Here is a 15982-nt window from a genome sequence, read left to right on the forward strand (position 1 = left end):
GGTTTTATGACTATTGTCAGTGATGTGCTTTTGCTTCATGAATTGATGGTGTCAATAAAGTGTTTTCGCCCCTGATGAATATTTTCCTCCTCAACAATTTCATGTGGCCAAGGTATGAATAAATGCATTTTCATTTGACTTTAAGCCTTCTTCTATTAACCAAGTCACAGTGACACAGTATTAGTAATTGGTAATTCATGCTTAATCCATCATTATGAAACATATGCCAAACTTTTTGCATTAAATCCAAGTAATTTATGGACAATTAGAAAAATAGGACCATCTATGAACTATGCAAAGCGCTCAATTATGCACCCTGGCTTGAAAATAAATTATTTCCAACATAGTATGTACCTCGCCCCGCCCATAATTTGGTCGTCACTAGTTATCACAGCCACAAAGTACTAAACCCCGCCCATTACTTAAATGTATCTTCTCAAAATATGATTTTAAACCTAACTCTAACCTAATCCACACTGCCAACCTTATGTCTAACCTTAGCCTTACATTAAGACCAAAAAGAAAACGTTTGTTTTCATTAATATTTACGATGGCTGTGGTAACTAGTGGAAACCCAATAACTTTCCTACGCGATGCACATCAATAACAGGCTCTCTGATTGGTCAGGGATACATGAACGGTGCATTTGTAAATGGCTTTCCTTGGGAAAAATGTAATGTTGTATTTGTTGTAATGTATTATCAGCACCTTAAAGCATTTTGTCGCAATTTTGAGTAACATTTTGTTGATCGTCTTGGATCTGGAAAACGATGTCGTCCGCAGAAGGCGATCGCAGTTCGGAACAACTGAATAAATTCGAGAAACTGACAGTGAGGCCTCCAGTCAGAGTAGCAGGTCAGTCAAAAACAACATGTAGCATATCCAGCTAGCTAACGTTAGCCATATTACTAAGAGACCTGTCCGCTGGTAACGTTACTGTTATGAAACCAATTCAATGAATATGTTTGACAAAGTCCGCTAATCTTGATTGCAGAGGATAACTGGGTTTTTGTGCTATTGACATTGAAAGGCAAGATGTTTAACCAAATGTAACAATAGCGGCGACCTAGGTAGCTAACTAGTTAGCCTCTGTCTGAACCACTAACTAGCTAACGTTACCTAGGTAGGTAATTAACTATCTATGTTTATTTTGGTTTGGTCAGAGAGCAATAAACCATGGAAACACCGTTTAAGAATAAAATATGAACGTAAACAATCTCATATTAGCCTAATCTACTAACGTTATTAGCTGGATTGCAAATGTTTTAGCTGACTAACGTTAATTCTAGCTAACATTATTTCACATATGTCAGTTTTTTGCGCTTCATGTTGTTGGCTGAACCAGAATCTGTCTTTACAGGAGACGTTCATTAATAAGGCCAGATTCTGGGTCAGTTGTTGGCTATACAAATGCTTGATGCATAACGTTCGCTAGACTGACATCATGATTATGGAAAGATGGTTGGTGGTCGACTCATCTGCAGAAATGCTCAACTCCAGGTGATCCTCCATCCTTGCAAAAAAAATCTGTTTAGTAGAACGTGATTCATACATTTAACTGAAGCTATTGACCACGGTATTGATTGATTTACAGTATGCGAATGACCTCGACACTGACTCCAAACCACCAAGATGAGAAATTGATCATATTTCATTATACACATCATCACATTATTTTGGTCCTCAGGCATTAGGCCTTCTATTGTTGGCAATACACAGGAATATAATCTAATGCTGTTTAATAATCACATATATACTGATGCCGGATGGATTTGTGTTTGTTACATCAAGGACTGCATCCGGAGCCCCAGGTACTGTGGTCCATAGTCCAACAGTTGTTAGCCAGCTGGCGGCAACCCTTGTTCATAGTAACATAGAGCTCGCCAGCTTGTAGTCCTAAATACCGGAAATCAGTTACATCTGGTTCGTTCAGCAATTCCTATGGTGGGAAAGAATGGGGTTTTGGAATAAACACTGAAAATAAGGTCTGAGGTTAACACAGGCTTAGGAGATCTTATGTTTTTTCCCCCCCTATGAGATAATATCAGTCAATTAACAGGACCTTTATGAATTATGAATTATGAAGACTATGTGCTTGTTTTGATTAAATAAATGCTTAAAGTGACATTAGCTAATGAAGATTATCACAAAATGTATAAGATCTCCTCAGCCTGTGTTTACCACAGACCTTATTTTCTCTGTTTATCAATATAAATTCCCCATAGGCTTTGGCTAATGAGCCATGGCGGAGTTAGTGCCTACAAAAAGACGCCATTACTATTGCTCTCTGTAGGTATAGTTGTATGTGGCCTACTATTTAGCTGTTGTGCAATATCTAGGCAATGCCTTCCTTCTTCTAAAATTATGTTGAGTGTGTGTGCACGAAGGACATGTGCTAATGAGAATGCATGCTGTAGAAAGAGGCTAGGCTACATGCTGTAGAAAGAGGCAAGGCTACATGCTGTAGAAAGAGGATAGGCCACATGCAGTAGAAAGAGGCTAGGCTACATGCTGTAGAAAGAGGCTAGGCTACATGCTGTAGAAAGAGGCTAGGCTACATGCTGTAGAAAGAGGATAGGCTACATGCTGTAGAAAGAGGCTAGGCTGCATGCTGTAGAAGGAGGCTAGGCTGCATGCTGTAGAAGGAGGCTAGGCTGCATGCTGTAGAAAGAGGCTAGGCTGCATGCTGTAGAAAGAGGCTAGGCTACATGCTGTAGAAAGAGGCAAGGCTACATGCTGTAGAAAGAGGATAGGCCACATGCAGTAGAAAGAGGCTAGGCTACATGCTGTAGAAAGAGGCTAGGCTACATGCTGTAGAAGGAGGCTAGGCTGCATGCTGTAGAAAGAGGCTAGGCTGCATGCTGTAGAAAGAGGCTAGGCTACATGCTGTAGAAAGAGGATAGGCTACATGCTGTAGAAAGAGGCTAGGCTACATGCTAGGCTGCATGCTGTAGAAAGAGGATAGGCTACATGTTGTAGAAAGAGGCTAGGCTACATGCTGTAGAAAGAGGCTAGGCTACATGTATGCCAATGTACATGCACTCTTCTCTGTAACTCATGATCACTGAGCAGATGTAATCCTAGACTGATTTTCAGCGGCTGGTGAAATGTGCTACTGTACAGACACAGAAACACTTATAGATCGTATGTCCAGATAAGCTTATGTATGTTTCTTTCAATGCGTGGACATTGAGTGACATTGAAAAAAGCCACCTAGCAACATAGAGAGGACATGAGTGCCTGGGCAATATAAAGCCAGGCTGTCAGACCAGCTCACAAAGTTGAATGCATGGGGATGTTTAGGTCCTGGGAGAACAGAATGCACGGGGATGTTTAGGGCCTGGGAGAACAGAATACATGGGATGTTTAGGGCCTGGGAGAACAGAATACATGGGATGTTTAGGGCCTGGGAGAACAGAATACATGGGATGTTTAGGGCCTGGGAGAACAGAATGCATGGGGATGTTTAGGGCCTGGGAGAACAAAATGCATGGGGATGTTTAGGGCCTGGGAAAATAGAATGCATGGGGATGTTTAGGGCTTGGGAGAACAGAATGCATGGGGATGTTTAGGGCTTGGGAGAACAGAATGCATGGGGATGTTTAGGGCCTGGGAGAACAGAATGCATGGGGATGTTTAGGGCCTGGGAGAACAAAATGCATGGGGATGTTTAGGGCCTGGGAAAATAGAATGCATGGGGATGTTTAGGGCCTGGGAGAACAACAGTGTGACAGGAACTGGGCCAATGGACAGTGACAGTGGGATTTGGTAGCAGAGCTTGGGTGCGAGCCAGCCTCTTGAGCTTGGCACTGTCTGTCTGCTGATGGACAAAACACATGCCTGGTCCATTATACTGCATTATACAACGGCATCACCATCCCCACTCGGTTCGTGCTATGTGAAAGTGGCATTGAATGGTGGAATGTTCTCAAACCTAGAATAGATGTGTTGGTTTAAATGCAGAAGACACATTTCGGTTGAATGCATTCAGTTGTGCAACTGACTAGGTTTCCCCTTTCCCTTGACCTAAGGTAGCCTAGGTCCTGTACTTCATTAAAGTATAGCATTTTTGGATTCTAGTAGAGTGGATTTGATCATGCCTGCCCTACATTGAGACTGAAGATGAAGAATGACCTGTGCTCAACCCATTTCTTATCTCGTCTTTTAGCTTGTTAGTTGAGTGTCGTTTTGGCATGGTAAAGCTTTATCTCGGTCTCAAGCCTGGCGCTGAGAGTATCAGTGTTTCACATATGGTGTGAATGGACAAGTACCTGACAAAATAAACCAAACACTTGAGTCAATAAGGGATATAAAGTATATTGAAAGCAGGTGATTCCACACAGGTGGAGTTGCAGAGTTAATTAAGGAATTAACATCCCATCATGCATAGGGTCATGTATAGAAATTCCAATTATTTTGACTACCATGCATGGCTAGAAGAAGAGATCTCAGGAACTTTGAAAGAGGGGTCTCAAAAGAGCATAGGGGGTTTAAAGGGTGGTGTGTGTGTGTGTCTGTCAGATCTCAACCTAATTGAACACTTATGGGAGATTCTGGAGCAGTGCTTAAGATGGTATTTTCCACCACCATCAACAAAACACAAAATTAGGGAATTTCTTGTGGAAGAATGGTGTCGCATCCCTCCAATAGAGTTCCAGACACTTGTAGGATCTATGCTAAAGCGCATTGAAGCTGTTGTGGTGGCCCAACACCCTGTTATAAACAAACCAGTAACATTCTAGGTCTCTGGAATGAGTGTTCCTTTCTCTTGTACACAGTGTGCTGCAGAAATGGGTTATTCTGTTTAGCACGGACTCTCGCTATGCTGTTGGACATGGGAAACATGTTTTGGATAGCTTGCCCTCTGTAGTTCACACTGCAACCCACGGTCTCTGAAAAATGACTACCCTGTAAACAATGTCCTGGGTTCTGTTAGCCTAACCTAGGATCTGCATCTAATCACAACATCATCATGGTGCTATGTTAGAAGAGGCCATTTTGACCCCCTTGAGTCATTAGGGACCCCTTGCTCTGCTGCTGATGTTTAAGAAACAAGTGGTTGATGTGTGTGTTACTGACCGACTGCCGACTCTGATTGTGGTGACGGGCCCTAAGAAAATTAGTATGGCCTTTAGGTTGGGTGTGAGTGTGTCTGGGCGAGTTCGTTTTGCATGCCCCGGATGGGCAGACCCTTCCATTGGTCCTTCCATTTTAGACCATTTCATTGATCATTAAGTGAACTCTCCACCCACCCGGGTCACCGGGCCATGAAAAACACACTTGCCTTATGTTAGTGTCTTTTTGTCACCTTCCAGCACCCACCCATTTTGTTGATTCTCTCTGACTATCAGCTCAGTCAGTAGAGCATGGCGCTTGCAACGCCAGGGTTGTGGGTTCGATTCCCATGGGGGATCAGTACTTACAAATATACGAAAATGTATCCACTCACTACTGTAAATGTCTCTGGATAAGAGCGTCTGGTAAATGATTAGAATGTAAGAATCGGCGTGTTCTCTACGTGCCAACTGCCAGTCTAATAGCTGACTACTCGCCCTAATCCTTATGTGGCTGGCTACTTAATTGATGCATCCAAATGAGAATTGAACTTTTTTCATTATGTTGGCTGGGAACACTGGTATCAGCTGCAGTGTTGCAGGTTATGGACCAAATGCCCAGCCTAGGAATTAGGCTATTGGTGGTGAGCTCTGTGTTTTTACTGCAGAGAGGAAAGTCATGCAGCTGAAAGGTGAAGGTGGCAGGGCTCTTGTGATCTCTCTTGGTGGACAGTCACTGTGGAAAAGAGCGCCCCATCGGTGGGACCTTTTTAAAGTTGTGTTCCTAAGTCTGAGCCGTTTTGTTTTCAGTGAATCCACACACATACTTTGTTTTTCTATCCCTGTGGGGACCAAACATTTATTCCCATCAAAAATACTATTTTCCTAACCCTGATTCTAACCCTTAAGCTAAGCCTAAAATATCCTTTGCCTTATTGGGGACTTGGGAAATGTCCCCACAAGGGAACATTTTCCTTGTTTTTCTATGTTTTGGTAAGTTTACCAGAATCTTGCAGCTCTATCAACTAGTCAAGCTGTCCTGTTTACATCTTCTAGTTAGAACAGTTTATATTTTTTGATCAACTTTTATTATCATGGCAGCATGATGTGAACCCATGAAGATTAACACAGGACTGATGAAGGATGGCCAACTAGGCTATGTGTGATTCCTGTAGTTGTAGCCCGCTGTAGCTTAACATCTCTCTCCACCTTGTCCCTTACTGTCATCCTCCTCCTAATACCTCTACCACTCTGTACCACCCCACAGGCCTCCATATGCCCCCAGCTCGGAGCGGGCATCGCTGCGTGGCAGACAACACCAACCTGTACGTGTTCGGGGGGTACAATCCGGACTATGATGAGTCGGGCGGCCAGGAGAACGAGGACTACCCGCTGTTCAGGGAGCTGTGGAGGTACCACTTTGCCACGGGCACCTGGCAGCAGATCCGTACAGAGGGCTACATGCCCACCGAGCTGGCCTCCATGTCAGGTAAGGGAACCAGTAGGATTGTTTTTTTCAGGTATGGAATTTAAAGGGACACTACAGTGAAAATTATATTTTAGTAGTATCTTCAGGTACCGAAGGGTATTATGTTCAGGGGTACTGAATGGTATTATGTTCAGGGGTACTGAAGGGTATTATGTTCAGGGGTACTGAAGGGTATTATGTTCAGGAGTACTGAAGGGTATTATGTTCAGGGGTACTGAAGGGTATTATGTTCAGGGGTACTGAAGGGTATTATGTTCAGGGGTACTGAAGGGTATTATGTTCAGGGGTACTGAAGGGTATTATGTTCAGGGGTACTGAAGGGTATTATGTTCAGGAGTACTGAAGGGTATTATGTTCAGGGGTACTGAAGGGTATTATGTTCAGGGGTACTGAAGGGTATTATGTTCAGGAGTACTGAAGGGTATTATGTTCAGGGGTACTGAAGGGTATTATGTTCAGGAGTACTGAAGGGTATTATGTTCAGGGGTACTGAAGTGTATTATGTTCAGGAGTACTGAAGGGTATTATGTTCAGGGGTACTGAAGGGTATTATGTTCAGGGGTACTGAAGGGTATTATGTTCAGGGGTACTGAAGGGTATTATGTTCAGGGGTACTGAAGGGTATTATGTTCAGGAGTACTGAAGGGTATTATGTTCAGGAGTACTGAAGGGTATTATGTTCAGGGGTACTGAAGGGTATTATGTTCAGGAGTACTGAAGGGTATTATGTTCAGGGGTACTGAAGGGTATTATGTTCAGGAGTACTGAAGGGTATTATGTTCAGGGGTACTGAAGGGTATTATGTTCAGGGGTACTGAAGGGTATTATGTTCAGGGGTACTGAAGGGTATTATGTTCAGGAGTACTGAAGGGTATTATGTTCAGGGGTACTGAAGGGTATTATGTTCAGGGGTACTGAAGGGTATTATGTTCAGGAGTACTGAAGGGTATTATGTTCAGGAGTACTGAAGGGTATTATGTTCAGGGGTACCGAAGGGTATTATGTTCAGGGGTACCGAAGGGTATTATGTTCAGGGGTACTGAAGGGTATTATGTTCAGGAGTACTGAAGGGTATTATGTTCAGGGGTACTGAAGGGTATTATGTTCAGGGGTACTGAAGGGTATTATGTTCAGGGGTACTGAAGGGTATTATGTTCAGGGGTACTGAAGGGTATTATGTTCATGGGTACTGAAGGGTATTATGTTCAGGAGTACTGAAGGGTATTATGTTCAGGAGTACTGAAGGGTATTATGTTCAGGAGTACTGAAGGGTATTATGTTCAGGGGTACTGAAGGGTATTATGTTCAGGGGTACTGAAGGGTATTATGTTCAGGGGTACTGAAGGGTATTATGTTCAGGGGTACTGAAGGGTATTATGTTCATGGGTACTGAAGGGTATTATGTTCAGGAGTACTGAAGGGTATTATGTTCAGGAGTACTGAAGGGTATTATGTTCAGGAGTACTGAAGGGTATTATGTTCAGGAGTACTGAAGGGTATTATGTTCAGGAGTACTGAAGGGTATTATGTTCAGGAGTACTGAAGGGTATTATGTTCAGGAGTACTGAAGGGTATTATGTTCAGGAGTACTGAAGGGTATTATGTTCAGGAGTACTGAAGGGTATTATGTTCAGGAGTACTGAAGGGTATTATGTTCAGGAGTACTGAAGGGTATTATGTTCAGGGGTACTGAAGGGTATTATGTTCAGGGGTACTGAAGGGTATTATGTTCAGGAGTCCCGTGTGGCTCAGTTGGTGTTGTGTAGTGGCTTTGCTGGCATGCATATAAAAACTTGTTTTGTTTTAATTTGCCCCACCAAGATTTACATGCTAAAATCGCCACTGATCTGCAGTATAAATGTAGCTCATTGAGCAGACTTAGCACAGATTTGACAGTCATTCAGTACAAATGAAATACCAGGGCCCATCTACTGTAGTAATTTACCCTGGACATTTATGAATGGAAAACTCAGGTTGCAGTATTTACTTTTTCATTTCCAATGCATGTAATCCATCAATAACAACTTAATACAGTATGGTCACTTCTTATCAAGAGGGTAAAATTAAATATCCTAGAATTCTCCACATCTAAAATGTTTAATTAAATCAAACCAATTGTGATTGTATGAAAGAATGCTTGAATGAACAAGCACTGCCAATGAGATGCTGGTGGGGGTTAAACTGATTTAGAACCCAGTCACTTGTGACGAGTTTTGGTTAGTAAAATATGATTTAGCTAACTCATTGATGTATTAAATCACGAAAGAGCATTTCTACACCTCATTAACATCAAATGGACTGTTTGATAAATAATTGGTCTGTGGATGATTTTTCGGTTTTACCTCGTCATCCCATGATATTATGACCTCAGAAGACAATGGATTATCAAGTTTAGTGATTTGGTGAAAAGCCTCCAGATGGACAATCCCACCTGCTGTCAGACCGCTGGGTATAGTGTCCAGTAGCCATGACAATGGGAGGGACTTCAAATCTAATTTTATTGGTTGAAAACACATATTTAGCTAATGTTATTTTGGGTGTAGCGAAATGCTTGTAAAATAAGTCCAGTAAGAAACACTTTGTTTTCCGTTGCAAAATGTCTTAAGGTTTTGCTACTGTGTGCCCTAATGAACACGACCCAGCTTAAACCCTCAATATTGTGTCCCTCAGCTGTTTTACATGGAAACAATCTGCTGGTGTTTGGTGGCACTGGGATTCCCTTTGGGGAAAACAACGGGAATGACGTCCACGTCTGCAACGTCAAGTACAAGCGGTGGTCGCTGCTCAACTGCCGAGGGAAGAAGCCCAACCGAATCTACGGACAGGTAGGCCAATCAAATCTGGCATTACTGGCTCATCTCTGATTATCTTCTCTACTGGTTCTGTCTGCCACTGCCTCCTTGGCTTGCTCTGAACTCTTCTGAGGTTTAGGCCTACACTCCGTTTCCTGTTAAAGGGCACTTCCGCCACTTTTCAACCTCATTCATTATCTCCAGTACCATATCAGTGTAATCAGACACCTTGACTTTTTCCACATTTTGTTAGGTTACAGCCTTATTCTAAAATGGATTAAACAAATATTTTACTCTCATCAATCTACACACAATACCCCATAACGACAAAGCAGAAAAAAAAAAGAAAAAAATTTGCTTAAAAAAAAGTTTATCACATTTACGTAAGTATACAGACCCTTTACTCAGTACTTTGTTGAAGCACCTTTGGTAGCGATTATAGCCTCGAGTCTTCTTGGGTATGACGCTGCAAGCTTGGCAAACCTGTATTTGGGGAGTTTCTCCCATTCTTCTCTGTAGATCCTCTCAAACTCGGTCAGGTTAGATGGGGAGTGTCACTGCACAGCTATTTTCAGGTCTCCAGAGATGATCGATCGGGTACAAGTCCGAGCTCTGGCTGGGCCACTCAAGGACATTCAGAGACTTGTCCCGAAGCCACTCCTGCATTGTGTTGGCTGTATGCTTAGGGTTGTTGTCCTGTTGGAAGGTGAACCTTTGCCCCAGTCTGAGGTCCTGAGCACTCTGGTGCAGGTTTTCATCAAGGATCTCGCTACTTTTCTCCGTTCATCTTTGCCTCCATCCTGACTAGTCTCCCAGTCCCTGCTGCTGAAAAACATCTTCACAGCATGATTCTGCCACCACCGTGCTTCACCGTAAGGATGGTGCCAGGTTTCATCTAGACGTGGCGCTTGGCATTCAGGCCAAACAGTTCAATCTTGGTTTCATCAGACCAGAGAATTTTGTTTCTCATGGTCTGAGAGTCTTTGGGTGCCTTTTGGCAAACTCCAAGTGGCTGTCATCTGCCTTTTTACTGAGGAGTGGATTCCATCTGGCCACTCTACCATAAAGGCCTAATTGGTGGAGTGCTGCAGAGATGGTTGTCCTTCTGGAAGTTTCTCCCATCTCCACAGAGGAACTCTAGAGCTCTGTCAGAGTGACCATCTGGTTCTTGGCCACCTCCCTGACCAAGACCCTTCTCCCCCAATTGCTCAGTTTGGCTGGGCAGCCAGCTCTAGGAAGAGTCTTGGTGGTTCCAAACTTCTTCCATTTAAGAATGATGGAGGCCACTGTGTTCTTGGGGATCTTGAATGCTGGAGAAATGTTTTGGTACCCTTTCCGAGATCTGTGCCTTAACACAATCCTGTTTCGGAGCTCTACGGATAATTCCTTCGACCTCATGGCTTGGTTTTTGCTCTGACATGCACGGTCAACTGTGGGGCCTTATATAGACAGGTGTGTTCCTTTCCAAATCATGTCCAATCAATTGAATTTACCCCAGGTGGACTCCAATCAAGTTGTAGAAACTTCTCAAGGATGATCAATGGAAACAGGATGCACCTGAGCTCAATTTGGAGTCTCATAGCAAAGGGTCTGAATACTTAATACATTTTATAATAAGGCTGTAACATAACAAAATGTGGAAAGTTCAAGTCACTGTATGTGAAAACAGCACCTTTCTGTGATCTGTAGTTAAAACACAAGAAGGGTCCTGAAAAAACTGCTTCTCTGTGACATCACAGGTTAGGATTAGTGGTGAAACAAGGGATTTTCAAAGCCTGCAACGCGTTTCTAGCCAGAGGGAGGGTTTTTTCTTGCTGCCCACGTCACCGTGAATCTCATAGTGTTTGAAAATCACAGTTTTTCAAAATGTTTTAACTTTTGATGATGTCATTGGATATAACTTTTTAACGTCATATTTAGTTCTACAAAATGTAGAAATGCACTGTTTTCACTTGTAGACACTGGTATTGAGTTGGAGGTAATGAACATTAGATTAGAAAGCTCTTATGCACTTTGATATGCATTTGTAAAATTTGAATAAAATCTGATTGACTTAACTAGAAGGCATTAAAGAATCCCAGGGGAGCATATTATATAGCAAAAGTAGATATAGGCAATCCTTGCAAATAAAAATATTTATTGTTGTTGATTTCCATTAAAGTTTGATTTGGTAGCCATTTTGTTTCTCTCTCCCCAAGGCGATGGCCATCATTAACAGCTTCCTGTATGTATTTGGGGGAACAACGGGCTACATCTACAGCACAGACCTGCACAGACTGGACCTGAACACTAGAGAGTGGATCCACCTCAAACCCAACAACCCACCAGACGACCTGCCTGAGGAACGGTGAGCATCACGCCTTAATCGGTCCCACTGGATCATGTCATTGTCCCTCCCTGTTTCAGTCCAATTTCTTCTGTTTGGTGTCTAGTGAATACACCCCAGTCACTGGGTAGCATGACCTGACTTATTCCTTTCAGCTCCTAGAGGAGCAGAGGGCCTCATAAGTAATGAGTCACGTCTGTTTGTGTCACAGGTACAGACATGAAATAGCACACGACCGCCAGAGGATATACATCCTGGGAGGAGGGACCTCCTGGACCTCCTATCCTCTGGACAAGGTAGTACACCAATCTGTCATCAACATAAACCTGTGGTAGTTTGTGGCCCTGTTCCAATCACTTTCACCTATCCATCCAATTCAGATCTGTGATAACTTCAAGGAAGGTCAGAAGAATGATCGTAAACCTGTGATGGTAGTGAGTCTGACTAGGCAAACAGACAGCTAATCTGGGTCATTTGGTCACTTGGTGGTTTTCAGGCTATTTTTAGTGCTGTAAAGCCATAAAGATCGAGGAAGCAGCGACTTCTGTCACTGAGTGAGGCTGGGTTGTGAGGCTGGGTTGTGAGGCTGGGTTGTGAGGCTGGGTTGTGAGGCTGGGTTGTGAGGCTGGGTTGTGAGGCTGGGTTGTGAGGCTGGGTTGTGAGGCTGGGTTATGTTTGTGTGTGTTGGAGGTGAACTAATTTCCTCTTTTTTTTGTACCAGATACATGCGTACAACCTGGAGACAAACTCCTGGGAGGAGATCTCAACCAAGCCTCATGATAAAATAGGTTTGTGTTTGATGTTTTAATAGAAAACGAATGTGCTGTCTATGGGTTTTTCTTCACATATCACTACTCATCCAATTGCTTTGGGTTTTGACAGGGTACCCTGCTCCCAGGAGATGTCACAGCTGTGTGCAGATACGGAACGGTGAGATTCTTCTCATTTTATTCCATAGCAGTAGTATTACAATGTTTGTACAGGAGGTATAGAGGTATCGTTGCCCACTCCGGACCACTTAACCTAAAAGGACAGTCATTTAGAAAGTGTACTTTCATCGGTGCCCATCAAACCGATACTGGTATTTTTCCAACAACCACATGCATTTACACTTTCGGCTAAAGATTTTACATTTGAGAAAAAATGTTTAAAAAAAAATCCTAGATCAGGATTCATTGTTTGAATGGTAAGATGCCAATCATTTGAGAGTTGGTGGTTGTTTTAACGGTGGTGGTTTTATCAGAGCCACTTTCAGAAGTCTTCATTAGTCTGCTTCTGTCTGCCTCCGCATCTCATTCAACAGTTCCATTCAATGAAGTCTCAAATAGGGTTTGAAAAAAAAGAGGTAATTTTGGTCATCCCATCAATATATTCTAACTGGTCTCAGTCTAACCCATGATGTTGTGTGTCTCAGATGTGTTTCTATGCGGAGGTTACAACGGTGAGGTCATAGTGGCTGATCTGTGGAAGATCAACCTACAGACGTTCCAGTGGACCAAGCTCCCAGCAGTGATGCCTGAGCCAGCCTATTTCCACTGTGCTGCTGTGACCCCGGTCAGTAGGGCACTACACCAGAGGAAAGCTCAGCTGTTTATTATGTAGTAGTTGATGTAGAACTGTTATAGTGTCCCATTCAGTTTATACGCATTTCGCTGGTTTCAAGATCTAGCATAGTAGACTTAAAAGGAAACGCCACTCAAAAACTACCAATGTTGATACAGTCCCAAAATGTTTTGCATGTCAGCAGTCAAACTTCAAAGATATTGGACTTTCAAGAAGCAAAGTGTCACTTGACGATGTTCCTTTAATAAGGTGCTATGTCTCCTTAACCCCTCTCTACTACCTCATTTCAGAACTCATTTGTAAGTCCCTTCATCTCTCTGGCCTAAGCCCATTTGTTTCCAATCCAACTAGCTTTATTGGCACGATTAGTCAGTATATTCTTACACTGCCAAAACAAGAACACAGGATCATCCTAAATCAATAACCACAATTCAATATCCCGCTCATATTTCACTCACTCTCTCTGTGCGACTGACTGTTGCATGGCGATAAAGGTTTCTGATTGTGATCTTCTCTCCGGTCAGGCTGGCTGCATGTACATCCATGGTGGTGTGGTGAACATCCACGAGAACAAGCGGACTGGCTCCCTGTTTAAGATCTGGCTGGTGGTGCCCAGCCTGCTGGAGCTGTGCTGGGAGCGTCTGCTCAAGGCCCACCCCCAGCTGGCTCAGTTGCCCACCATGCAGCTCCTCCACCTGGGCCTCACACAGGAACTCATCGAGCGCTTGAAATAAAGGAGGGAGGATGGATGGATGGACGGGAGGAGATGTCGGACGGAGAACACAGGATTTATTTTTAAGGGGGTCGCCTTGAAGGAGTTGATGGTCCCTCTGCCTACGTAGCCCCGCCTTAAAAGCAAAAACAATGGGATGCCTTTTTTCTTTTTGCGTTTGGACGTCTGATGATTTTAAAGGGAATCCAAGTGGAATGTTTCTTGACCCCGCCCCATTCCCCCGTCTCACCCCCATTCCCCCGTCTCACCCCCACACGCCTCTAGCCTCTCAATCCGCCTGCCTACAGACCCAGTGCAGACCCAGAAATCATTTGCTCCACGGCTTTCAGATTCACGACGACCCTCACTACTTCCTCATTTTATATTGGCCTTCATGACGAAAGACATTTCAGAGGAATGATTATTTATTTGAAGGACGTTTATTTGTATGTATTTTCACGAGACATCCTGTTCGGCATTTCTCTCATTTATTTTCTCTACATACAATTAGGAAAGTTGGCATGTTTTTGTGTGACAAGGGGAAGGTAGTATTGGTACCACCCTCATGCCAGACTTAGACGGAGGTTGTCGTCAGCACTTTTCCCTATTCAAGGCTTATTATTAACAGATAGTGTCTGATTTTAATAGTTTATGTGTGAAGAACACTGATGCTACTGTAGTTGGGTCTCTAATAGACCCCTTCCCTTTCACCTAATACCCATTTAACACTTATCTGATATGCATTCAGGTATCTCGGATATACATACAGGTATTTGGAACAATTATCTCTGATATACAGTTCTCTGTGATAGTTATCTGTATCAGTGTCCCAAATTGCACCCTATTCTCTCTGTAGTGCACTATTTTTGACCAAGGGACTTATATCCACCATAGTAGAAACATAATATCAATGGAAGATGGGTAAGAGTCAAAACACCTGGTCTCCATTCATTCTGAACTGTATCAGTCACTTTAGTATGCTTGTGGTAAGTCCATTTGTAAACTAAATCATCCCATCACTGTGAATATGGTGCTCCTTTAATGACTTTAAAAATGTTTTTATTTAAATAAAATTTTCAATTTCTGTTCCAACTTTTACTCCATCTTTGCTAATAGAACATAAAACAGATCCCCCAAAATCTGTTTATTTAAGTAGAATACTAACATTGATCTGATTCAGTGCCTTTCCCAAAGTTTCAATGATATTGAAGTACCACAACCTAGAAAGGAGAAGGAAACATGAGTAATGGTTTAGCTTGATCCAAACATACTGACCATCTAAAAATGACTCCCATTTGGGATCATTTCTCCTTCTCTATAATTTCCCCTCACATTAAAGATAACATATGCATCACTTGTCAGATCAGTCAACAATGCATTGCTGAATCTTTTCATTCTGTGCCCTTTCCAAACACATTGAACTGCTCCATTGTCAAGCAATCATTGGACAAATAGTTAAAGCAGCAATAATGTGGGAATATGTATTTATGCTGCTGTATTTATGGATGACTTAGAGTTCATGTATGTTGTACTTGGGGTCTGAATCTGAACAGTATTCTGCTGTTAAGGCTCAATGTATGCAGACAGAGTGCCAGGGTCAGATAATCAACACAGTTCAGATTATATGCTGAGTTGGGGACGTGGTTTAACGCCAAATATTATGGCACCTTGAATTCAATGCCATTAAAATCTGCCTTGTGGAACAAAATTGTATTTATTGATCGTTGCCAAGGGGGTAGTTTAAAATGTTAATGAAAACCCATGATTCCCTACTCCCCATCAAGGAAATGCCTAAATCTGTGCCTGTCCTCATTTTATTACACCTCTTCTCCGCATGATGTCATTAGTCACCTTTTAAGTTGGAAAAGTCATCTCCCTTGGACTTGAATCCTTGCTGTGCAGCAAATGGTTTTTAGGCGATCGCTGAATTGATAATTGTGTTTGTGAATGTTTTGTTTCGATTGTTGACAAGTCAATAAACATGTACTGTAAATAGTTTGGTATCACCTTCGTTTGCTTAGCCTGGTCACAGATCTGTTTGTGCGG

At 42.7% G+C, this 15982-nt stretch overlaps 1 protein-coding gene across 1 annotated transcript; it reads left to right on the forward strand.

Moving 5' to 3' along the window:
- The first annotated feature begins 471 nt into the window (after nt 1–471).
- On the forward strand, nt 472–15931 carry LOC120031998 (kelch domain-containing protein 10-like). Its single transcript, XM_038977899.1, has 9 exons — nt 472–855; nt 6322–6543; nt 9214–9368; nt 11534–11682; nt 11873–11957; nt 12383–12449; nt 12544–12591; nt 13076–13215; nt 13749–15931. Exons 1-9 carry the CDS (start codon nt 771–773, stop codon nt 13956–13958), a joined length of 1161 nt encoding a protein of 386 aa, XP_038833827.1. The 5' UTR covers nt 472–770; the 3' UTR covers nt 13959–15931.
- Nucleotides 15932–15982: the final 51 nt, after the last annotated feature.

The sequence above is a fragment of the Salvelinus namaycush genome, chromosome 38, assembly GCF_016432855.1.
Source record: "Salvelinus namaycush isolate Seneca chromosome 38, SaNama_1.0, whole genome shotgun sequence".
In the NCBI taxonomy this organism is placed as follows: Eukaryota; Metazoa; Chordata; class Actinopteri; order Salmoniformes; family Salmonidae; genus Salvelinus; species Salvelinus namaycush.